This window comes from Xiphophorus maculatus, chromosome 5, assembly GCF_002775205.1.
Source record: "Xiphophorus maculatus strain JP 163 A chromosome 5, X_maculatus-5.0-male, whole genome shotgun sequence".
NCBI classification, from domain to species: domain Eukaryota; kingdom Metazoa; phylum Chordata; class Actinopteri; order Cyprinodontiformes; family Poeciliidae; genus Xiphophorus; species Xiphophorus maculatus.
The window spans coordinates 14,400,409-14,420,429 of NC_036447.1; the positions used below are offsets into that span (position 1 = coordinate 14,400,409).

Consider the following 20,021-nt stretch of genomic DNA (forward strand, 5'->3'; position numbering starts at 1 on the left):
TTGTGAAGTATAAAATGTTTCCTTCCAAGCACCTGGAATGGTATTATTTCCCTCTAACAAGCAAAAGAAACTCCAAGATATTTTAAAATATGAGTAAATAAAAAAATAATACTCCTCACTTCACATAATCTTGTCATTCCACCATCTGAAATGTTTATGGAGCAGCATTAGTAAAGTTTTTTCCAGATGCATTGTGTGTGGATGGGGTGGGGGCTTTAATCAGCAATTTAATGCAGCACAAAATAGTAAAGGTCATAGAAAACTGACAATAGCATTTTAGTTTACAAGTAGCAAACTACAGTATGTTTACATTGAGATTAAATTATGTTACAGAACAGTGAACTAAGCAGCTTTAAACAGGAAGATTGTTAGAGAACAAACAATAAACACAAAAATACAAACAGGAAAATTTTTTGTATGACATCTGACATCAATTTTCTCTCTGTGATCAACAACCATCTTCATTGCTGATGTGGTGTCATATGAGCTTCTCTCATTGTAAATATCAAAACAGCAAATGTGAACCTAATATGTTTTCCTTATTATCAATAACTTTCATAATGTTACTTCAAACATTATGAAAAGGTTTACTTCTGTAATAAAAGAAAAATAAATTGATGATTTAAATATTTTATGCAAAGTAGAATATTCCCAGAATTAAATTTCTTAAAACAAAACAAAACAAAACATGAAGTGTCATATTAAAGCAAGAATCAGAAAAATACTTATGCTTTTAAATTAACTTTGATTCACAATTATCTCAGATGTGTTGTTCCCTTTCCAAGTACAACTTTTTCTTTCACTACACTTTCCATCCACATTAACCCACACTTTCCAAAAATCTACAACAATTATTTGCTGTGACTTTGTGTCAATAACTGAAGAGCAAATATCAAGTCAGCAGCCTTTTCCATGATTGTGTAGGCCATAACATAATATTATTTTATTCAAAATCTAACTTTTCCATTGTGGTGGGAGAATATTTCAGGCAGAAGCCTTTCTTCTGCTGAAAGCAAACCTGAAATAATTTAAGTTTTTCCAAAGAAGATTAAGAATACTACCTTATTGACTTTGAGAAACATAGTTCATTATAAATTACTGCATCTTCTTTTGGAAGAAATAAGAACAGTCACCATCAATATCAGCAAGAATGTAATGCCATAGAATTAATAGAACACGCAAGCAACGATTTTGGATAAATTTCCAGTATTTACAAGCAAAACAGAAAAGGCTTTAATGACTTTACATATGCAGGTGGATCTCAGTAAGTTAGAATTACTATTAATATGTGATATTTATTTTTTCTAATAAAAATAACTTTCAGTTTTCATCAGTTATGTATGTCAAAATCATCAAAATGAACAAAAAAAAAAAACTTTTGAAAAACGTGCAGTGAATCTTTATAATACCTGAATTTCACTTTTAGAGCTGAATTACTGAAATAAACTTTTTGATGACGCTCTTCTTCATTTTGAATCTCCATATATTCCTGCATAAAAGCAGAGAAATAAATTACTGCATTAGTTTAACACCATCCACGGTCAGAATGGATCTCCACTTCTATAATGTTGCAAATTAAAAAAAAAAAAAAATCCTGCTCACTCTAAAGAGTACGCATGCGTCAACGACAGAAAGAGCAGCTCCTGATTTGCCAATGCTGGAGACGAGCAGACGGGCCACTATTTTGCAAAGCTCGCCGTTACTAGCGCATCGTCGTCCGCACCTGCCTGCATCGTTGTTGTGGTAGGAGCGCTGGGAGGGGGTCATTATTTTGCAGCAACCGTGGGAGGAGGAGAGGCATTTCCGACACACCGACAGAAGCGTGTAAGCCTCAGATTCAGCACCACAAGATTAAGGAGAGCGTCCGGACCGAGCCGATTGTTACTCTCCGGGGAGGTTAACGGATCAGGAGGACGCCGATTTTCTTTGGGAGTGCACTCAGTGAGACCAGGCGTTGCTGCTGCTGCTGCATAGTTTGTGGACCTGCTACAGGAGTTATCTTTGACGGTTAAAGGTGCGTATATAGCTGGCAGAGAAGGCTTGTGAGCTCAAAGATTTATTTTGCTAGCACCCTGTAGCCTTACACTCACTGCACCGACTGACGACCGGAGACGTGCAGCTAACATTAGCTTAGGCGAGGTCCGGCTGTTTCATTCAGCATTGTAACCACAGCTTACCATCTTGCCTACTTAAGGTATAGCTGCAGGGAAAGTCTGCATATTTAATATTTCTGCTGCAGGGTGGCACGACCTTTATTTTTCGAGCTGGAGTAGTCCCGTTAGCTGAAAACCTCAGTGTTTTCTCACTCCCCAGCTCTGCTATCCAGTGAGCCCCGGTGCTGAAAGCTTGTCGGGCAAAGATGAGCCAGGCTGCTAGGCTAAGTGTTGCGGCTAAGCTAACGGGCACCGGGCACTTCTGGTTCTAAATCCGCGTTCGCACACTTGCTTTCGGGTATGTTTAATTATTCACCAGCTGTTTCCTAATTAGCCCCCAATGTGTTAACTGAAGTGCAGTTGGTGCGTTTACTTGTCCTCGTCTAGTTCTCTTTCTTGTCTTAATTTCATTGTCCAGAAATGTCTTTGTTTAGAGACTGTTTGGTGTCCATCGCTTCATTTCTGCAGTAGTTAATGGAAAAGTTATTTTAATCTACAGCGTGTGTGTGTTTCTGATTTAGCCATCGTGTCATCTTCCTTGAGTCGAGGATGCAAAGTAGCAAAGTGGTGCTACATGCCTCACCCTTACTTTAGAGCGGAGTCTCAATGAGCGCTTTTAGCACGGACAAACAACACGATGAAGAAAGCTGCGAGCTTTGACATTTGTATTACGAGTGGATTTAAGTATTCACATAAAGTGCCAGTGTAATATTTCTGCCTCCCCCATATGTTATAGCGCACATTATAATTTCTGCGGAGCTGCATCTTCTTCAGCAGTTCAAAATTCTCTTTCAGTGTAATAAACTTATTTAAATCACTTCAGTGCAGTCAGCGCTGTGGACTCAACGACTGTGCAGTACAGTTACAGTAGAAGTCAGACCAAGTGTAGTCTGCCACATTCCCTTCAGTGTAACTGGAGATCCAGGATCCCATGGGCTTGTAGAGGTTGCATAGCTCAATTTAGCATCTGAGCTCATGATAGTCAGAAAGGCATGCACACCCTCTCTGTCACTGCTTGTCTGCGTCTCTTTCTGCTTGTCTTCTTCCCTATTGCTCGCTGTGGTGATTATTCTATTCAACATAAGTGAACAAACTACAGTTGACACATTTTTTTTTTAAAAGAAAAAGTATTGTTATGCTTAAAATCATTCATAGTCTTGTCGGACTTTAGATTTGTTTTATTCATCCAACCAGAAAGTTTGTTTCTGACAGAAAATGATACAGGCATTTCACTAAAGGTAATAAATGAGCGTAAAATAAGTATGTTTTTCTTTTACAAAGAATAAATTACAAAATTTGTACCCTTCTCAACAATCGATGGATGAGTCTTTAATTCAATTATACAACAAATCTTGTTTTTATGTACAATACAAAAAGCCAAAACAAAACAAATATGATACTAACAGCTATCAAATATTTCTTTCTAATAATTTTGGCATAAGGGCTAGTTTACAAAGACGTCATGCCAGATGTTTGAGAATAACATTTTGTAAAATACTTACTAATTTAAAAAAGGACACAAAATGTATATTGATCAGATTTTCTAAACTGTCTTTAGCATCTCATTTTAGCAAATATGTGCATGGGTTACATTACTAAAACTAGTGTCCTTGTGTATTACAGAAAGAATATGTGAGGTTCCACAGGAAAGCCAGGAACAGAAACATAGACAAGATAAAAAACACAAATGTCTGAGAAAATAGTGTATTTCTTTGTTTTTTGCAAAGTGAAATGTAGTTGAAATGATGAAGGAACTACTGCATGTTTGGAAAGCAGTTTCAGGGGTTTTGAGAGAAACTCACAGCCCGTACTCAGTGCAATGTGACTGTGACCAGGCGGATAAACAGTGGTATACGTCGCGCTGACTAACCGCATGTATGTATTTTAAGTATAACACTTGGAATAAAATATTTATTATGTCGGGGTTTTTTCAAGTAGAAATAAAACATTGTCTAGCATGTTATATTTATTGTTTTCTTCCACTTAACTGGGGTCGGGTTGTGGGGTAGTGATCTGATGTTCACGAATGATCTGATTCTTTTTAACTGCTTTTTTTACCCTGAATGATAGGACTCAAGTTACTTTGCAGTAACCGAGTCGGATTACTGCAAAGCATGAAGAGCCTTCTTTGACACTCTTAGCTATCTGATGGCTGTTTGGGGACAAGTCTTTGGAAGCTTTGATTCGGAAGAATTTTCATTGATCTTATTTGCAAAGCGTCAACATTAAAATGGCCATATGTTCTTCATTTTTGTACACCTTTAGAAAACTTAGAATCCGCACTTTGCAATAACTTAAAACACCCACAGGGGGGATGTGTTTCTAGTTTCGTCATGATCAGTCATGTTTAGATTCTTACCATATCTATGAGACTACAAATTTGCCAATTTACTCAAATTCACAATATCCCATGACATAGGTTGAAAACTCAAAAGGATTACACAAATAAAAAAAAAAATTTCAGCCTATGTGTAATCTTATGAGTCTTGGTTCCTCTCACTCTCTTGCAGCCTGAATCAAACAGGTATGTTTTAGCATGTTCTGACATGTCCTAGAAATTAATTACCTGTGAAATGGCTTATTTCATCATTGTGCTTAATATCCTTGCATTTTTAAACACTTTATTTCTACTCTAATATTTAGCTTCTTCCCTCAGTTACAATATCCACATTACAGAGTTGTTGGCGTGACCTGGTAGCACTTACCCATAGTGGCGTCACCAATCTGAAAAGGATCAAATTATTTATTTTCCGACTGGCTGGTCCCCTGTCAAGCTGAAAATTGGCCTATTCCGGTCACTGGGCAATTGTTTTAAATTTAACTCTGAGCATTTTACCGTTTTCAAAGTGGCTTAATTAGATTGAGGAAATATTTTAATATTTGTCAATGCCATTTGTCAACATGACTGTATGTTTTATCATAAAGCCCATTTCAAAGACCAAAATGCTGACTAACTAAAATGGAAAAAACTAAGAAACATATCACTACGACAGTAAAATAAGAGCTAACCCCTTTTCAATAAAAACAATCTAAAAATAATTATAATTAAAAATTTTAAAAACCTACCTCAATACAACAGTGTTTTATCAGGGTATCAAACTCAACAAGTAAGCAGAAATGAAAACAGGTTTTCAGGAGTTTCTTGAAACTCTCTTGATATTTATTTTAGTTAACAATTTATGCATCCCAGAATATGTCCTTTACTAGATAATGATGGGAGGCAGACAAGGGAGAAGCTGTGCTTTCCGGCTGCCAAGCTTGGACAGACTCTCTCCTGCCCTTTGGGAAATAGTTGCATATGTTTATCACTGTCTAACCATCTGCCTGAGACCTTAATTTATACAGTACTTTTTGATTCACTGTTTAGAATACAATGTATATTAATTTTTTTTACTGTACATTGTAAGTGCTGAATTCTGTTGTTACACAGCAGTGCTACCAATTGCTGAACCTCCAAAGATAATTTGCTAGTGTGAGTTTGTTAGATTTTTGGCATCTGTTGGTACTTTATGCTTTTAAATGAATTTGAAAAATAGCCATTCTCAAATTAAAATTCAAAGAAAATTGCTTTCTCAGACATAGTGCTAACAGTTACAAGATGATTTGTCCTTCATTGAAGAAAATCATCTTTTTGAAGACACAGTTCAGCTGGTATGCCAGTACATTCCTAATGCAGTTATAGCAAGACCTGACAGTCATCTTTATGCAATCATCTAAATGTTCTGAATCAGCTACTGCATGTGATTTGAGGTAGACGGTCCATTTCTTTCAGTCAGTTTTAAGGAAAGGACACAATTTATGAGCGAGACTATGCAATCAATGACAGCCAGGAGTGTTTTGTGTTTCCTGTCTCCTGGGAGAGCGAGTGTTATTGACAGACTACCATAAAACCCCCTGTTGTTAAATAGAAGCATGGCTCTGAGGTAGCCATGGTTTCCCCTCTAACTGGAACAGGATTGCTTGTTCTGTTAGCCTCTACTTTTTACTCACTTGTGCATGTATGCCTGATAGTTTTTAGGAGATGAGGCAATAAAAGCAACACAGACACAATCAAAAGCTATAGCTTTATGTGTCAGTATGAAACTGCATTGTCTTGACAGCATACACTGAGATGGTGTGGTAGATACTGTACTTGCTGTATATTTTTAACTTGATATAATATGTTGTAATAGTGTTGTTATTCCACTGAATGGCATGTAAATGGGAATATGCTTAATTAACTTTATTTTTATTCAGTTTATATATATATATATATATATATATATATATATATATATATTTTTTTTTTTTTTTTTTTTTTTTTTTTTCTATATATAAATGGAGTATGTATACTCCATTTATATACTGTGTTGACTGTGTTGAAAGACACAGTCATCCATCCAGCCTCAGTTACCCATGTCTGTTATCCTTCTTAAGGAATGATATTAGGAAACATGCAATATGTAATATGAGAGAATTTTGTTTTGATATAGTAATTGATTAAAAAATAAAAAACATATAAATTGGTCTTATTAAAAAGCTGCTTCTGGTTGATTGCTGTTTTGAGATTTAAACAACTCACTTACAGTTACTTAATGATTTCTTTTTACCCATTTACCTTCTAAAGCTTTTTATTCTTTATTGAAGAACAAGTGCTGCTAAATATATTACTAATGTGAAGAGTCTGAATGTATGTTATCCTTTTTGGAGTTTCTGGTTGAGTTGTTTGATCAAATGTCAAACATCTATCTTCTTCTTATAGTTAAACTTTAATTGTACTTCAGAATGCTATAAAAACTGTGCTTTTAGCCTAAGAAGCCTATGTGGAAAGAGTTTAAGGGCAGAATGAATGTGAAGTTGACCTAATATATGTGAGACCACGCATTTTATAGAAGATACTTTGATTTTGTTATGCTAATCTGCTATGCTATGAATTTAGTTGTTGTCACAAATCTTGTTTATACTGTATTTGTTTTGGTCAATTGGTTTTGAGAGTTGTAGTCATGGCTGATTAGGCTTTCTGCTGAAGAATTAATCTCAAAACAGCTTTCTGTAATGTGGAACCTAAAAGAAATCAAATAAACTTTTTATGGGCTTTGGAAGGCCAGATTTTTTTATATATACATTCTGCTACGCTTCACCAATTTTTTGGCTTGACTTATTCATGTGAATTCATTTGGAAAATTCATGAAAGGGTAGGATCTATGACCAATGTTTATGCTCAAACAGACAGGAAGGAAGGAAGGAAGGAAAGAAGTAAAAAAAACATCAGCTATCAATTTTTTATGAATCAATTTTTCTAAGACAAACAAGTGAGCCCCTGGTATTTTAAGATTTTGTTTGTAACCTTTTCAAAAATAGTTTTATTTTCTTGTTTTAAAACTAGCTTTGAAAAATCAAAAAATATGTTTAAAATTCATTATACATATTCATAGAATTATCCCTTTTCATCCAGTTTGCAAGAAATATTTACTCTTGGTTCAGTGGATACTGTTTGTGACCTCAACCATGCATCTTTTACTGTTCTGTTTCAATTTTATATTGTGCTCTTTTAGTAAATAATCTAAAGTAAAGTAAATGCCATTATTATTCCCCATGACAGATGGTTATGCACTGCATAATATGGTATTTATACATTCACTTTATCATAGCTATGTGGATGGCAGTTTTACAGAGCACAACCTGTGCTCTAGTTAAATTGGTCTATACAGAAAGGCTGTTTGTGTTTAACTTTATACCTCTTTGCAGTATATGCTCATCTCTCTGAACTCAACAACAGCTCAGCAACTGTTTTAAGGATATTTTCCTAGCTACCCTAAATGCTGCAAACTCCTACAAAATTGTTTCTTGTCCTGGTTGGTTGCCCTATTGATGAGTATAGTTACAATTAAGAAAAATCTTAGTTCTTTAACTTCATAATCTTACAATTGTGTCAGAAATTTTGTCATGAAGTTAGTTTCATAATGTCAGTATGTGTGTTTAAATATAATTTGTGTAAATGGCGTTACCCTACTATACATTTTTGATGTAATTTTTGTATTTCAGAAGTCTCATTTCTCTCAGGCCTTTACGTCTCTTAGGATTGACCAGCTCCTCCGCCACATATTGTGTGTCTTGTCTTGGTAAATTAACTTTTGTCGTTAGGCAACGTTCTGACTTCTCTTTTACCTTGGAAAATTTGAATGCTAACCGTTGAAGTAAATCAAGATGATGCAGCTGTTGCTTGCTGTAACAGCGTGCAGTGGGGGAGATTAAACAGACAACCTCTTTTCTTAAAAAACAAAATCACCTTTTATCAGCTCTTTGTTTTTATCTGGGGCAGATAGGTCCAGGCTTTTAAGATAATCACACTGATGTGACAAATAAGATCAGTCACTTTCTTAAGCAAGCAATGTCTCAGTTCAGTTTGAATTTTATTTGTGTTGCACAGATAGGTGTTGTTTGAGACAATTACAATTTTTGATTCTTGTAAGGTAGTAAAATATAAATATTAGAAAAGCATCCTCAGACTTTTGTAGATGATTTCCAGCTATCAATTTGTGTGAGAATTTTACTTACCAATATCAAATTTAACTTCAACAGCAAGGACTACTGTAAAAATCTGTTTTGTCTACATCAACATTTTTCGAAGAGTCCTAACATGTCCAAATCCTGCATCTTCAATAAGACACAGAGGTTGAAAGCTCAAAAGGAAAAAGCGTAGCGAGCAGTATGATAAATTCACTGGTCAAAAAAAGACCGGTGTTCACCGGTGATCAGTGCTACCATGTCAGATTTTCCTACCGTGGCACAGATTGATAGCTATGTCTGTCAGTGCTACGCATCCAAAACTGCTACCGTCATGTTTACAAACAGAAAACTAAAGCAGCTTGTGCTAATGTTAAATACATTGGATAACATTATTTGTGTGATGGGACGGAAGTGGAAGCTTAGGAGTTTTGCTTAGCTTAGCATTGGAACAATTTATAGACATGACGGAACCACAAGAATATCACTTCCTTCATCAGAATATCCTACCTGATTAAAATGAAAAGCTATTGCAGATGTTTGCACTAATCCTTCTACTAGAATATTCTACATTTTTAAAAATATTTTAAATGCAGGGGTGTTTGCAAGAATAATCAGACAGGGGAAACGTTTTTTTATTGAAATTAAATTAAACACAGACATTTACAAAAACAGATCACCACAAAATCTCTTTTGGGCATTAATAAATTTATTTGTATGACAGTCTTTATGAAATGGAGCTCATACACAATGTGTCCACCGAACTGTGGAGCTAACTGTGCTCCTGAAACGACAGTATATGCTTAATATACACTAATATTATACTGTGTATTATACCGCTGTATAATACACTAATATTATACAGCTTCAATCTCAAATAATATCACTACCAACAAGCTCTATAGCACGGTTTAATAACAAAGGAGTGTTGTTAAACTAAAATATTTTAAAGTATATTGGCAGGGTTATAAAGCCAGGTGTAAATAAAATAAAGCTTACCTTAATCTTCGATGAAATAAAACAGACGAAACAAAACTTCCACAGGTAGGATGTATTGAAAAGAAATCTGCCTACCGATCTGTGTATCGCGTGAGTGCGAATGGAAAGCGCTTTGAGTGGTCAGTATGACTAAAAAAGCGTTCATGCAGAATGTCTTTCTTTCACCGACTTTGAGAACTCAAGCTCTATTTTACACACAAGAAATTTCCGAACTTAAGATGTGCTTATTTCACTGACAAATAGCTGTGGAACAGTGGTGTGTTTAAAGACAGGACAAATTCTGGGTCTGCGGATCACCAGTCAAGTTGGTAATGGTCACAGTAGGTTAGTTTTGGTCCAGCAGTTTGTGCAGTTTCTATTATTAAGTGGTTAACTGTGCATGTATCCCTATTTTTTACTTCATGAAAATACTACTCCTAGTGGGAAGATACTTTAGTAAATATTTTTTTTTCTGTAATATTTTTAGCTTTTGCCTTTGTAGCGGATTCAGTGTGGAGAACATTGAAATTTTACTTCAATGTAAGAAAATAAAACACTAAATACTAAATAACTGAACTAAAGGTCAATAAAGAAACTAGATGGCTTTTGCAAAAAGCTACACTTTAAAATAATTTGAGAGACCACCAAATATGATTTGCTGCAAAATTTGAGACTCTATTCTTACTTACACTTAGTCTTTGTAGAACCTTGGGAGTAACTAGCTGTTTTGGTGCAGAACCGCATGTAAAAAGTTTGGCTAAAATTAAGTCGTTGCTTACAAGATTTTAATCCTTTTTGCGAATAATGACTCAGTCCTTAAAATGTGGAACATTCATCCCTGTAGCAAGAACCTAAAAGTTTCACAAGAATAAGCACCTATGACCCATTTCCATGCAACTGTTTCTGCATTCTGGTCTTATAAACTAAATGAAATACCCTTGACTGGAACTTTGTAAACAAAATTTTAATGTCACTATCTGCTAATCTCTTGTATCACTGTGTGGGAAAAGGGCACGTCTGTAAAAGTAATGACGACATGAACTCAAGAAGTATTTTTCCTCTTAATTTCTTATTTTTCCTTTTAATTTTTAAACATTAGTTTGCAAGATATACAATGATATAAGTTGTATATAATATTTAGTGTCACTCAAAGTAACTGAATGCAGTTTGATATTGGATAGGAATAGTGTTTCTTAGTTACTTCATTTCATTGTACCAAAGTCATAAACAAATCCCATATGATGTCGGATTAGAGATGAGCACTCACAACTGACCTATTTATAGGAGACCTCTGTTGCAAATTAATCCCAAACACTAAACATTAACTGAACTGTGGTGTGATTTGGACAAGTAAAACATGCAAACTTTAAAATACAGACATATTGAGATGCATTGCACTTGATATGCAGATTTAGAGTGATGACACACCACAACCCAAACTCTGGTCTAATAGTGAAATTGTTAGGCATTCTCACATGAAGTAAAATAGAACATATTCATATAATTCAGCATTGATTTTGATTTAACAAGAGGTAATACTTCACCTATAGAACATACAAAAAAACAAGACATTATTGCAACTATAGAAGGGGTAAATTTTTATCCTTTCCAAATTTGGTGGTCACCATGAAATTAAGAAAAATACAATCATGTTAATCCAACTGCCATCTCAATTGAGTCTTGCATATTTCATGTATTTCAATATAGCTCTTCCAAGAATAGCAGTACATTGCAGTACTGGCATACCAGTTCCCAAAACATATTGGCTGCTTTGTTAATTTCAGTTTTCATGCTTTACTTTTAGCAGATTTTTTATTAGACTCTCACAATTTGGTTCTAGAGAGCAGTGATTGCTGACACACTGGGGTTTGACATCTGCTTTTAGAGATACCCCCACTGCTCCATGCAAGAATATGTGTTTAACTCTGCTCTGAATTTGGGTCAGTGTGGACACTTTCATATAATAGCAAATGACAGGGATTGTACTTACAAAGCTAGTTGGGTATGCAGAGAAAAAGAACCGTGGTTTGGTTCATGCAATAAGCAGTTTATACTGTGTGGCTAGAAATAAAAAATAAATAAATAAAACTTGCCTGTACTAGAACCAGCAACTAATGTTTTAGTATTTTTCATACATTTGTTTTTACAGTACAATAGCAATTTCTTGTTTAAATGTTTTGCTGTCATTATTATGTTTATCTTAAGAGAAAATGTAACTGTTAAAAATAATTTTATGTTTACTACAAAGTAGTCCAAAGTAATTTGTAGTTTCAAGTATATTAATATAGCACATCTCAGCAACAAGGCAGTTCTATGTTACTTTATGTTGTCTTACACAATGAAAACATAAAAACATCACAAACACATCATGCATTGAACAAGACATTGCATTTTGTCAAGTGTCATCGTTAAAATCATTAGTACACATCAAAAGTTTGGCCAATCTTCCATTTGCTATGGTTCAAAAGCAACTCTAAACAGCTGGGTTTTTAGTCTTGTTTTAAAGGAACTTAATGTTTTACGCAGCTCTCTAGGAGACGGGGATTATTTTTTTGCATTACCTTGCAAAAGTATCATGTTCCCTTGCAATACTTTTGCGTTACCTCACAATAGGTTTTGCTTTCTCTCGCAATAATGTACTAATCTATTCATGGGGAATAATTGAATACTGCAAGCCTTTCTTACGGTGGCCATTGTACTTTCTGCTATTATATAAGGTTTTTCCATATATCTTAATATCTCGTTGTTAAATATCTGAAGTTTTATATCTTTTTCTTTAGAATAGAAATGCACCATAAACCTGTGATGTAAACAGAAACCTTCCATAAGTAGGAAAGAGGCAAAAAATACATCCAAACTATTTGGACTATTTCTTAGTTATTATCACGGGTAATAAGTCGTCTGACAGTTTTGATTGTGTCTCTTTTGTGTTGGTGGTTTGAACGGTCGTTTTCATGTGCAGTTCCATCTCAACCGAACACAAACAGACATAAACATGCAGTGAACAAATCGATTTTCAATAAATATTTTGCACCAAAGAGTTAAGAATAAACATGTTTTCACTGAGGTGCTTTATATGTGTATATATTTTAAATTGACATTTATGCAAAATAGACCAGCAAATATTACAATAAGCATATTGCAAACGAGGTAACGCAAAACTTATTGCGAGGTAACACAAAGGTTTTGTGAGGTAACAAAATAATTTTTTCCCCCATGTCCCTACAGTGCTTCGTAGTGTTTCACCTGTTTTCAGTTTTCTAGAAGGTTGTTCCAAAAGTGAGCTGCATAAAAACTGAATGCTGCTTCTCTATGTTTGGTTCTGTTTGTGGGGATGCAGGGCAGACCAGATCCATAAGACCTGAGAGACCTGGAAACCAGGCATTCCGTTATAAGGAAACTGGCATTATAAAACATATTTGATTTATAATGCCTGCGACAGACTGGTGACCTGTTCAGGGTTTGACCCCACCTCTCGCCCGAAACATTCGCTGGAGATAGGCACCAGCACCTCTCCCGACCCCACTAGGGACAAGGGTGTACAGAAAATGGATGGATGGATGGAAGGTTTATAATGCTGTCAAGCTGGAGCTTGAATAACCATCTGTTTTGTAGATACTTTAGTAACGGTGGAAAAGCGAGTCTTGGGAATAGGATAAACCATTGTGTCATATACACCAAGCCTTGCGACACCTAATAAAGTCTAATAATGTAGTTAAACATGCCACCAGGGATTTAAAAATGCCACTACACACTAAATAAACATGAACAGATGATTCATTAACTGAGCACATAGCACTACTGTTGCTGTTGTTGCAACACAGAAGCAACAGTTTTATGTTGCTTTATGTTGTGCATGAACACAAGACAAAATTAATTTTAAGAAACAACCTTACTTTTTTATTACCAATTATTTTTATTACAGAGCTTGACTCAGCAAAGATTTTTTTAAATTTTATTTATAAAACTACTAATATGTTTTGACCCATGTGGCAGTAATGAACATAGTGATTGAGCACCGACAAACAATCATTGTAAATAGACAAACTGCTCAGGGTAAACACCTGGCCAAATGAGACAATCATTTCACATCCACTAACAGTTGTCTCTCTGCCATGTCATCAGCTTTAGCTTTTAGAAGAGCTGACACAAGCAGAACAGAAGGTGATATTGTTTAATGGTCAATAAAAAACAAAAAACATTCAGGAGACCCTGCATCACCTGACAAATGAACCAACCTACTTTGGAAAGCAGCATGTGGCAAACTTGTTTCATATCCCATTATGACAACTCTGACATTGTTGCCAACCTTGCACCTTCATAATGAAATATGACATCCAGTCAGCAGTGATATATGACACAGGGCCTGTGTCCAGCTTAGCACTGAAGGGAAATGAGAATCAAGCAGGATTGCATAGGAATGTAATGGCATAATGCTTACATTACGTCATTGCAAGAAAATATGACTTAGCAAAATGACTGATTCAAGACACCAAATTGGCATGTGAAAATGAATAAATCAAGTTATAATTGAGAACCTTTGCAATTACTTATTTTTAATTAGCCCAGTATTTATGTGAGTAACAAATATGGGTATAAAAGGCATTGAAAGTCAATGCATTTAATCCAAGCAGTCTTGTGCAATATTGTGCATACTGAATTACATATGTATGTGTGTGGGGGTTGTGGGCCAGAGGGGAATGATCTCTTTTCTATTTTTCCATGAAAGTTTCAATAAATATAAATAATTGTATTAATATTTTAAGTCTACATCGTCCCTTCCCAATCTGTATCCATATTCTAACCTTATTATTACACAGCTTTTGATTTTACATGGGCTTGTAAGTAGTCTTGGATTGCGGGGAATAACTGGGAAAAAATAAGGGAGGCACATATTTTACAGTGATAATCTCCACTCTTTCATCGGGGTGTGCGTGTGTGTGTTTTCCTTGAAAAGTTCATGTAAATATAAATTTTTGTAAGCAATTCTTGCACGTTGCAAAAAGTTATTTCTTATATGCATGTTTCCCTTATCATGAGTAAGTCTGTTTATTGCATGTTGGGTACACTGGTGTCTTACCTATTGGTTTGACTATCTTTGGTTCCAGTTTTCTTCATCAATCATTCCGTACCAGAAAATGTGAACACTCAGTATATTTTATCTTGAATAGACAGACATGATAAATGAACTGAGACAACTGAAGTACTTTTTGAGGCCAACACACAAAACAAGAAAGCTAATTAACAACACCACCACACTTTGATGAGCTTTTTATGCCAAACTCAGCAGGCACAGTATCTGCAGGCTAGTGATGAATTGGGCATTAAAAGGTCTGCTTTGCAGCTTTAAAACAAATTGCTGAATAGCAGCACTTAGTGAAACCTACAAAATCTCCTTCTGTAAAAAGGAAAAAAAAAAGCAAACAAGATTGCGTGCTATGGATTTATCAGTTTTGTGTAGTCGTCAAGTACCTTATGTTCCTGCTGAGCATGTCAGTGTTTGTTTTTAGACTATTTGAAGCAGATTACATGTTGCAGATCAGGTGACATTAATAATATTAAAAAAATAACCAAAAGTGTTTTTGGTCAGATCTTTTGATGTATATTGTTTTGTATGCATTTACATGTTTTCTTATAATTAAGGATTACCATGCAAAGTTTTATCAGATCCATGCACCATTCTCCAATTTTTTAATCCCTTACTTATATTTTGTAATTTTACAGACATTATAGCAAAATACTGTTGATGAGTTAAAATGTAATTTCAGATTTATTTAAGCTGTTTTAAAATTTCAGCACTTCAACACATGTAAATAAGGTAAATTAGATGAATATAACATCTTTATATTTACTTGTCCTATTCCCTGCCCCAATATTCACTTTGAACTATGTATGCTTTTTGAGGAATAAGAGAGAGCGATGCTTTTTTGTTTTTGTTTTGCAATGTTAATAGCACTGCATCTGGCAGTTGGTTAACTTGGTTTAAACAAAGGCCACAAGTGCACTGATGCAAAAATAATAGCCATTAAACTGCTTGGCTTAATTTATGGCAGCAGGCTGTACCACTGCTGACCTTTTGTGATCCACACCTCAACTCACACAGCTTATTGTAGTCCTTCTTGAGAAGGAGCAAAGCAAAAATAATAAATAAAATAGATATCAAACAATATCACATTGTGAAAAAATATTCAGGAATTGACACTATGGAAACTGTGTAACTTAAAACTTGTCTGAGTGATACTAAAAAATACAAACTTTTAAAATATTACATTGGTTTTGATTTCTTTTACACATTCTTTTTACCTCATGAAAATATTCAAGATGCTCTGTTGTGAACTCCTTAAGGTATGCATGGCGATCTGATCAAAGTTATCAGATTTCCTACTATACATCCACCCTAAACTGCTGTGAGTAGCATAAGAAGACCCTGCCCCAGATATGTCATACTTATTCACATTTTATTATCCCTTTTGCCTCACTTACATTGGCAGTACATCCCGTCAGTCCCAGCTGGCCCAATGCAACACTGCCTTCTGCTAAAACACACCGCACGCCACATGCCAGCTGTTTAGCCTCTGGAGTAAACTTATATAACATTTGCTAAATTTAAATTATTTTAAAACATCAATATGGAAGGAAAGGCTCTGACAAGCTAAGAAGCTGATTTCTGAAATGCTGCTTAGTTGAGACCATTTCTAGTCTTGTTTTCACACAAAATAGTTTTTTTTGGTATGGCACTTTGGTCAGATAAGTGTGTAGACCCCCACCACATCCAAAAATGATTTTTTTCCCTCCCTTTTCTCTGTTTTTCTCTACAGTTTTCAGTGAATGATCTCACTTTACAGACCTGCAGCAACTCTGTATTTTTTTACCAACGAAGTTTTAAGTAATCAAAATGCTGCTCAGACTGTGAACAAATGTAGGCCAAAACTCTGCTGAATAGCAACTAGCTCAAAATGTTTACAAAGAGTAACATCTTTCCTCAGTTCAAGCTAAACTTAACAACTTGGGTAATTTAAATTTTGTAGAAAGTCATATCGTCATGCAAGCATTTACCTTGTAATGTGATTACAGTTCCTAACAGTTAGGGAACTGATCAGCCATTTATGTGTGCTTTGCTGTTGTCCTCCTGGCTTGCTTGATGAATAGAATCAGGATTTGCTGAGTGTCACTCGACTCTCCTACCCCCAAATGTTGCTTCAATGAAAGTGATTCACATTACAATGCAGCTTTACAAAAGCAGCCACCAGTGTCACAGACGAGCCAACCCAAGTCTGCCACAGCCAAATATTTCTGTGCATGCAAATGGTCCCAGTGGATTTAGAGGAACATATGTATGTAGTTTTACTTGTTTTGTTGTCATTTCAGGACTTCACAGTTGATTTTTTTGTTTTTGACTTTTCCAGGGGATTTTGTGTTATCTTGCAGCTTGCTTTTTTCTGTTTTGATAACAATAATTCAAAGTAATTTTCTATAGTCTGCTCTGTACTGAAGGCACCGATCTGACCTTTTACATAAAGGAATTGCTTTTCTGTTTGAAATATCCTTGTGGACCTACGGAAATAACATTTTAATCTATGTTAATGATGTTCTGGAATTGTCATAATAACCTCAATGTGCTGTGGTTTCAAAGACTGATGTGTGTGTACAACTCATTAATTCCTCACAATTTATTTGGGATGAATGTTTTGTTTTACAAATGTTTATCACAAATGTTTTTGTGCAACCTCCCTAACTATTTCTGTCCGTCTAATCCCAACAGAGACCATGACGACTGCCACTTCCCCAATTCTATTGAAATGGGACCCAAAGAGTCTTGAAATCCGCACCTTGACTGTGGAGCGGCTTCTGGAGCCCTTGGTCACACAGGTAGATGAAGAACACACTTGATATGTATGAAATAGAGTTCTGGCAAAATGAAACCGGTTCTTCCCAATATGCTGAGGCACTGAGAATGTGTGGTAATAATGTGCAAAAGAAGTTTAGTTCAAACTGCAATTTGCATTTTTCCCATTTCTATTCTGAAATTAGGAAAGTAAGCATCTAGGGAACTTTTTACTCTTAAGAACAAGCAATAAGTTCTTTAAAAACGCAGCTCCATTCAGTTTCCATCTCACTTTTATTCCATAATTTCTCAGCCTTAATACAGTTTCTCCTTTAACAGGATTACTTTATGTAAGATATATGGAGAATCATTGCTGGAGGACTGAAAAATAGAATCTACATTAACTCCCAAAAGTCAATTATGATAAAATGAGGAGTATGTTTCCAAACCCCATGACTTCTGTTGCATGTATTCATACTACTTGCTAAGCAAACTACTGGGTGCAACATACTTAAACAAAAAAACAACAACTAATATTCAGTTTGTTACAAATTAAATTAGATTTGCATACAGATGCCGCCGTGATGGACTGGCGCCTGCAGGCTGCGACCTGTACCCTGCCTCTCGCCCCTTGACGATCCCCCAAGGATAAGCATGTTAGATCATGGATGGATGTATGGATGCATACAGATGCTCTTTTGAACAGTAGTCAACATTTTATAATGATTAAGATGTAAAATTTCATATTAATTTTACAATAATTTGTCTTTTTTTCTGGACTGATTCACTCTTTGTTATCCCCATAACATTTTAATTTAGAAAATATTACAAAGTGGATCCACTTGTAATATTTGTAGATCCACACGTACTCCATCTCTGCCACAGCTCATTAAGAGGTAAACGACCAAAATTTATTGGAAGTTTTTATTTTGACCATTATAAAAATTATCATTAAATAGATGGCAGTTCTAAGTCATTAAACTGTTTCTAACTTTTACTCTTGCTAATATGAATGCAATTAATCATAGTTCAAATCACTCTATTATTTCAACTTTATTTAATTTTAGTTTTCTGAAAAAAATACATTGTTTCATTGCCCTGACACTTTGAGATACAGTATAAGAATTTACTTTTTATGTATAAAGGCAAAATGATGCATTCTATCCATATTTTATAGTGTGTATATTGTCTTTTTGCACAAGGGATGTGCACTCAGTGACAAGAGCACAAAATTGTTTTTAAAAATTCCCTCAAATGTCCAACAATAAACTACTTTAGCATATAAATCTCAACCTCTTTTTTTCATAAAATAATAATAAATAAGTTTTGTACTGCAGGAAATGATGTTTCCATCCTTGCCTGTGTCAGACACAATGTTGACAGCGCTGAGATTATTGAGTGTACCAGCAGCCTTCCCCAGTGGTCTGGTGTTCCTTGGTTGACTTCAAAGTGCTTTTTATTTTTAATCAAATCTCGTTTTCAAACTACTGCATGACTCCTGCAATGTTACCTAGAGATTTATCAACCCCTTCATCTATTTAGCTTTCTTTGCTGCTCCATTTTCTAAAATAATATCTTTTTTTTCTAGAAAACAAATGTGCTTTTCAGTTTTTGTAAAAATGTGCTTCTTTTAAATTTTGCAGATTTCTTTCTTATCAGGTGGTTAGATGACATTTTTAGCTTATATGTTGTATGTTGCCATTTTACATACAAATTATTTGGTTTTACATGTGTGACTGTATGACAAAATCAGGACAAATCTCCCTCACTTTTACATACGTTTATAACCTGATTGACTTTGATGGTATTACATCACTTTATTTTTGAAAGAAAATCATTATATAATTGTATTGCTTTGAGTTGCATTGTTATCAAGTGTTTGAACAAACATTGCTAAAATATGAGGAAAATGTAAGCCTGTCCAAAAAAATTAAGCAATCAGACAGCATAAAAAAAATGTAATGGCTCTCACTTAGACAGTTTCACTGTGCCTTTTTTTTATGGTGCCTTGAATTAGCCACATCCGGTCTTTGTTCCTTTTGAGTGGTCATCAGACTGACAGATAACTAATTGCCTAATGTCAAGGGATGGGAAGCTGATGAGGTTTTTTCAGCATGGCAATGCTTGACTGCCTTTACACCAAATTATGTGAATGTTGAAGAGCATTTTTTATAAAAAAATACTTTCACATTAATGTCTTGATTTTTATCCTTAGAAAAACTTTTGGTATCTACAGATTAATAATGAATGTTTTCAGAGAAGTCTGTTCTTTTCATTCTTGTGTATGTTTTCTATATACATGAAGACATGCATATTTTCTTTAAAGTATGTTCTAGTAAAGATATATTTGAAGTTCTTTTAAGATATTTTAAATATTAATTTTATTGGGTTTTTTTTTTTTACATCTGCCTTTTTCTAAAGTGACACATTTTTAACACAGCCACATGGATAAGGTGTAAATCAAACTGAAGTAGTTTATTTTTAGGATTTACAGAAATTGTGAAGCGTTTTTGTGTGAACCAGGCACTGTGATTGTTTTCTGATCAACTTGGATGATTGAGGATGTTTGGACGAAGAAA

General features: G+C 34.8%; 1 protein-coding gene across 1 annotated transcript in view; it reads left to right on the top strand.

Annotated features, from left to right (window-relative positions):
• Positions 1 to 1,663: 1,663 nt before the first annotated feature.
• ctnna2 (catenin alpha 2) overlaps positions 1,664 to 20,021 on the top strand; it is a 313,802-nt gene continuing 295,444 nt past the window's right edge. Inside the window, exons 1-2 of the mRNA XM_023333734.1 lie at positions 1,664 to 2,014; positions 17,380 to 17,486. Of these exons, the coding sequence (XP_023189502.1) occupies positions 17,385 to 17,486 (102 nt within the window). The 5' untranslated portion in view covers positions 1,664 to 2,014; positions 17,380 to 17,384. The remainder of the gene's footprint in view (positions 2,015 to 17,379; positions 17,487 to 20,021) is intronic.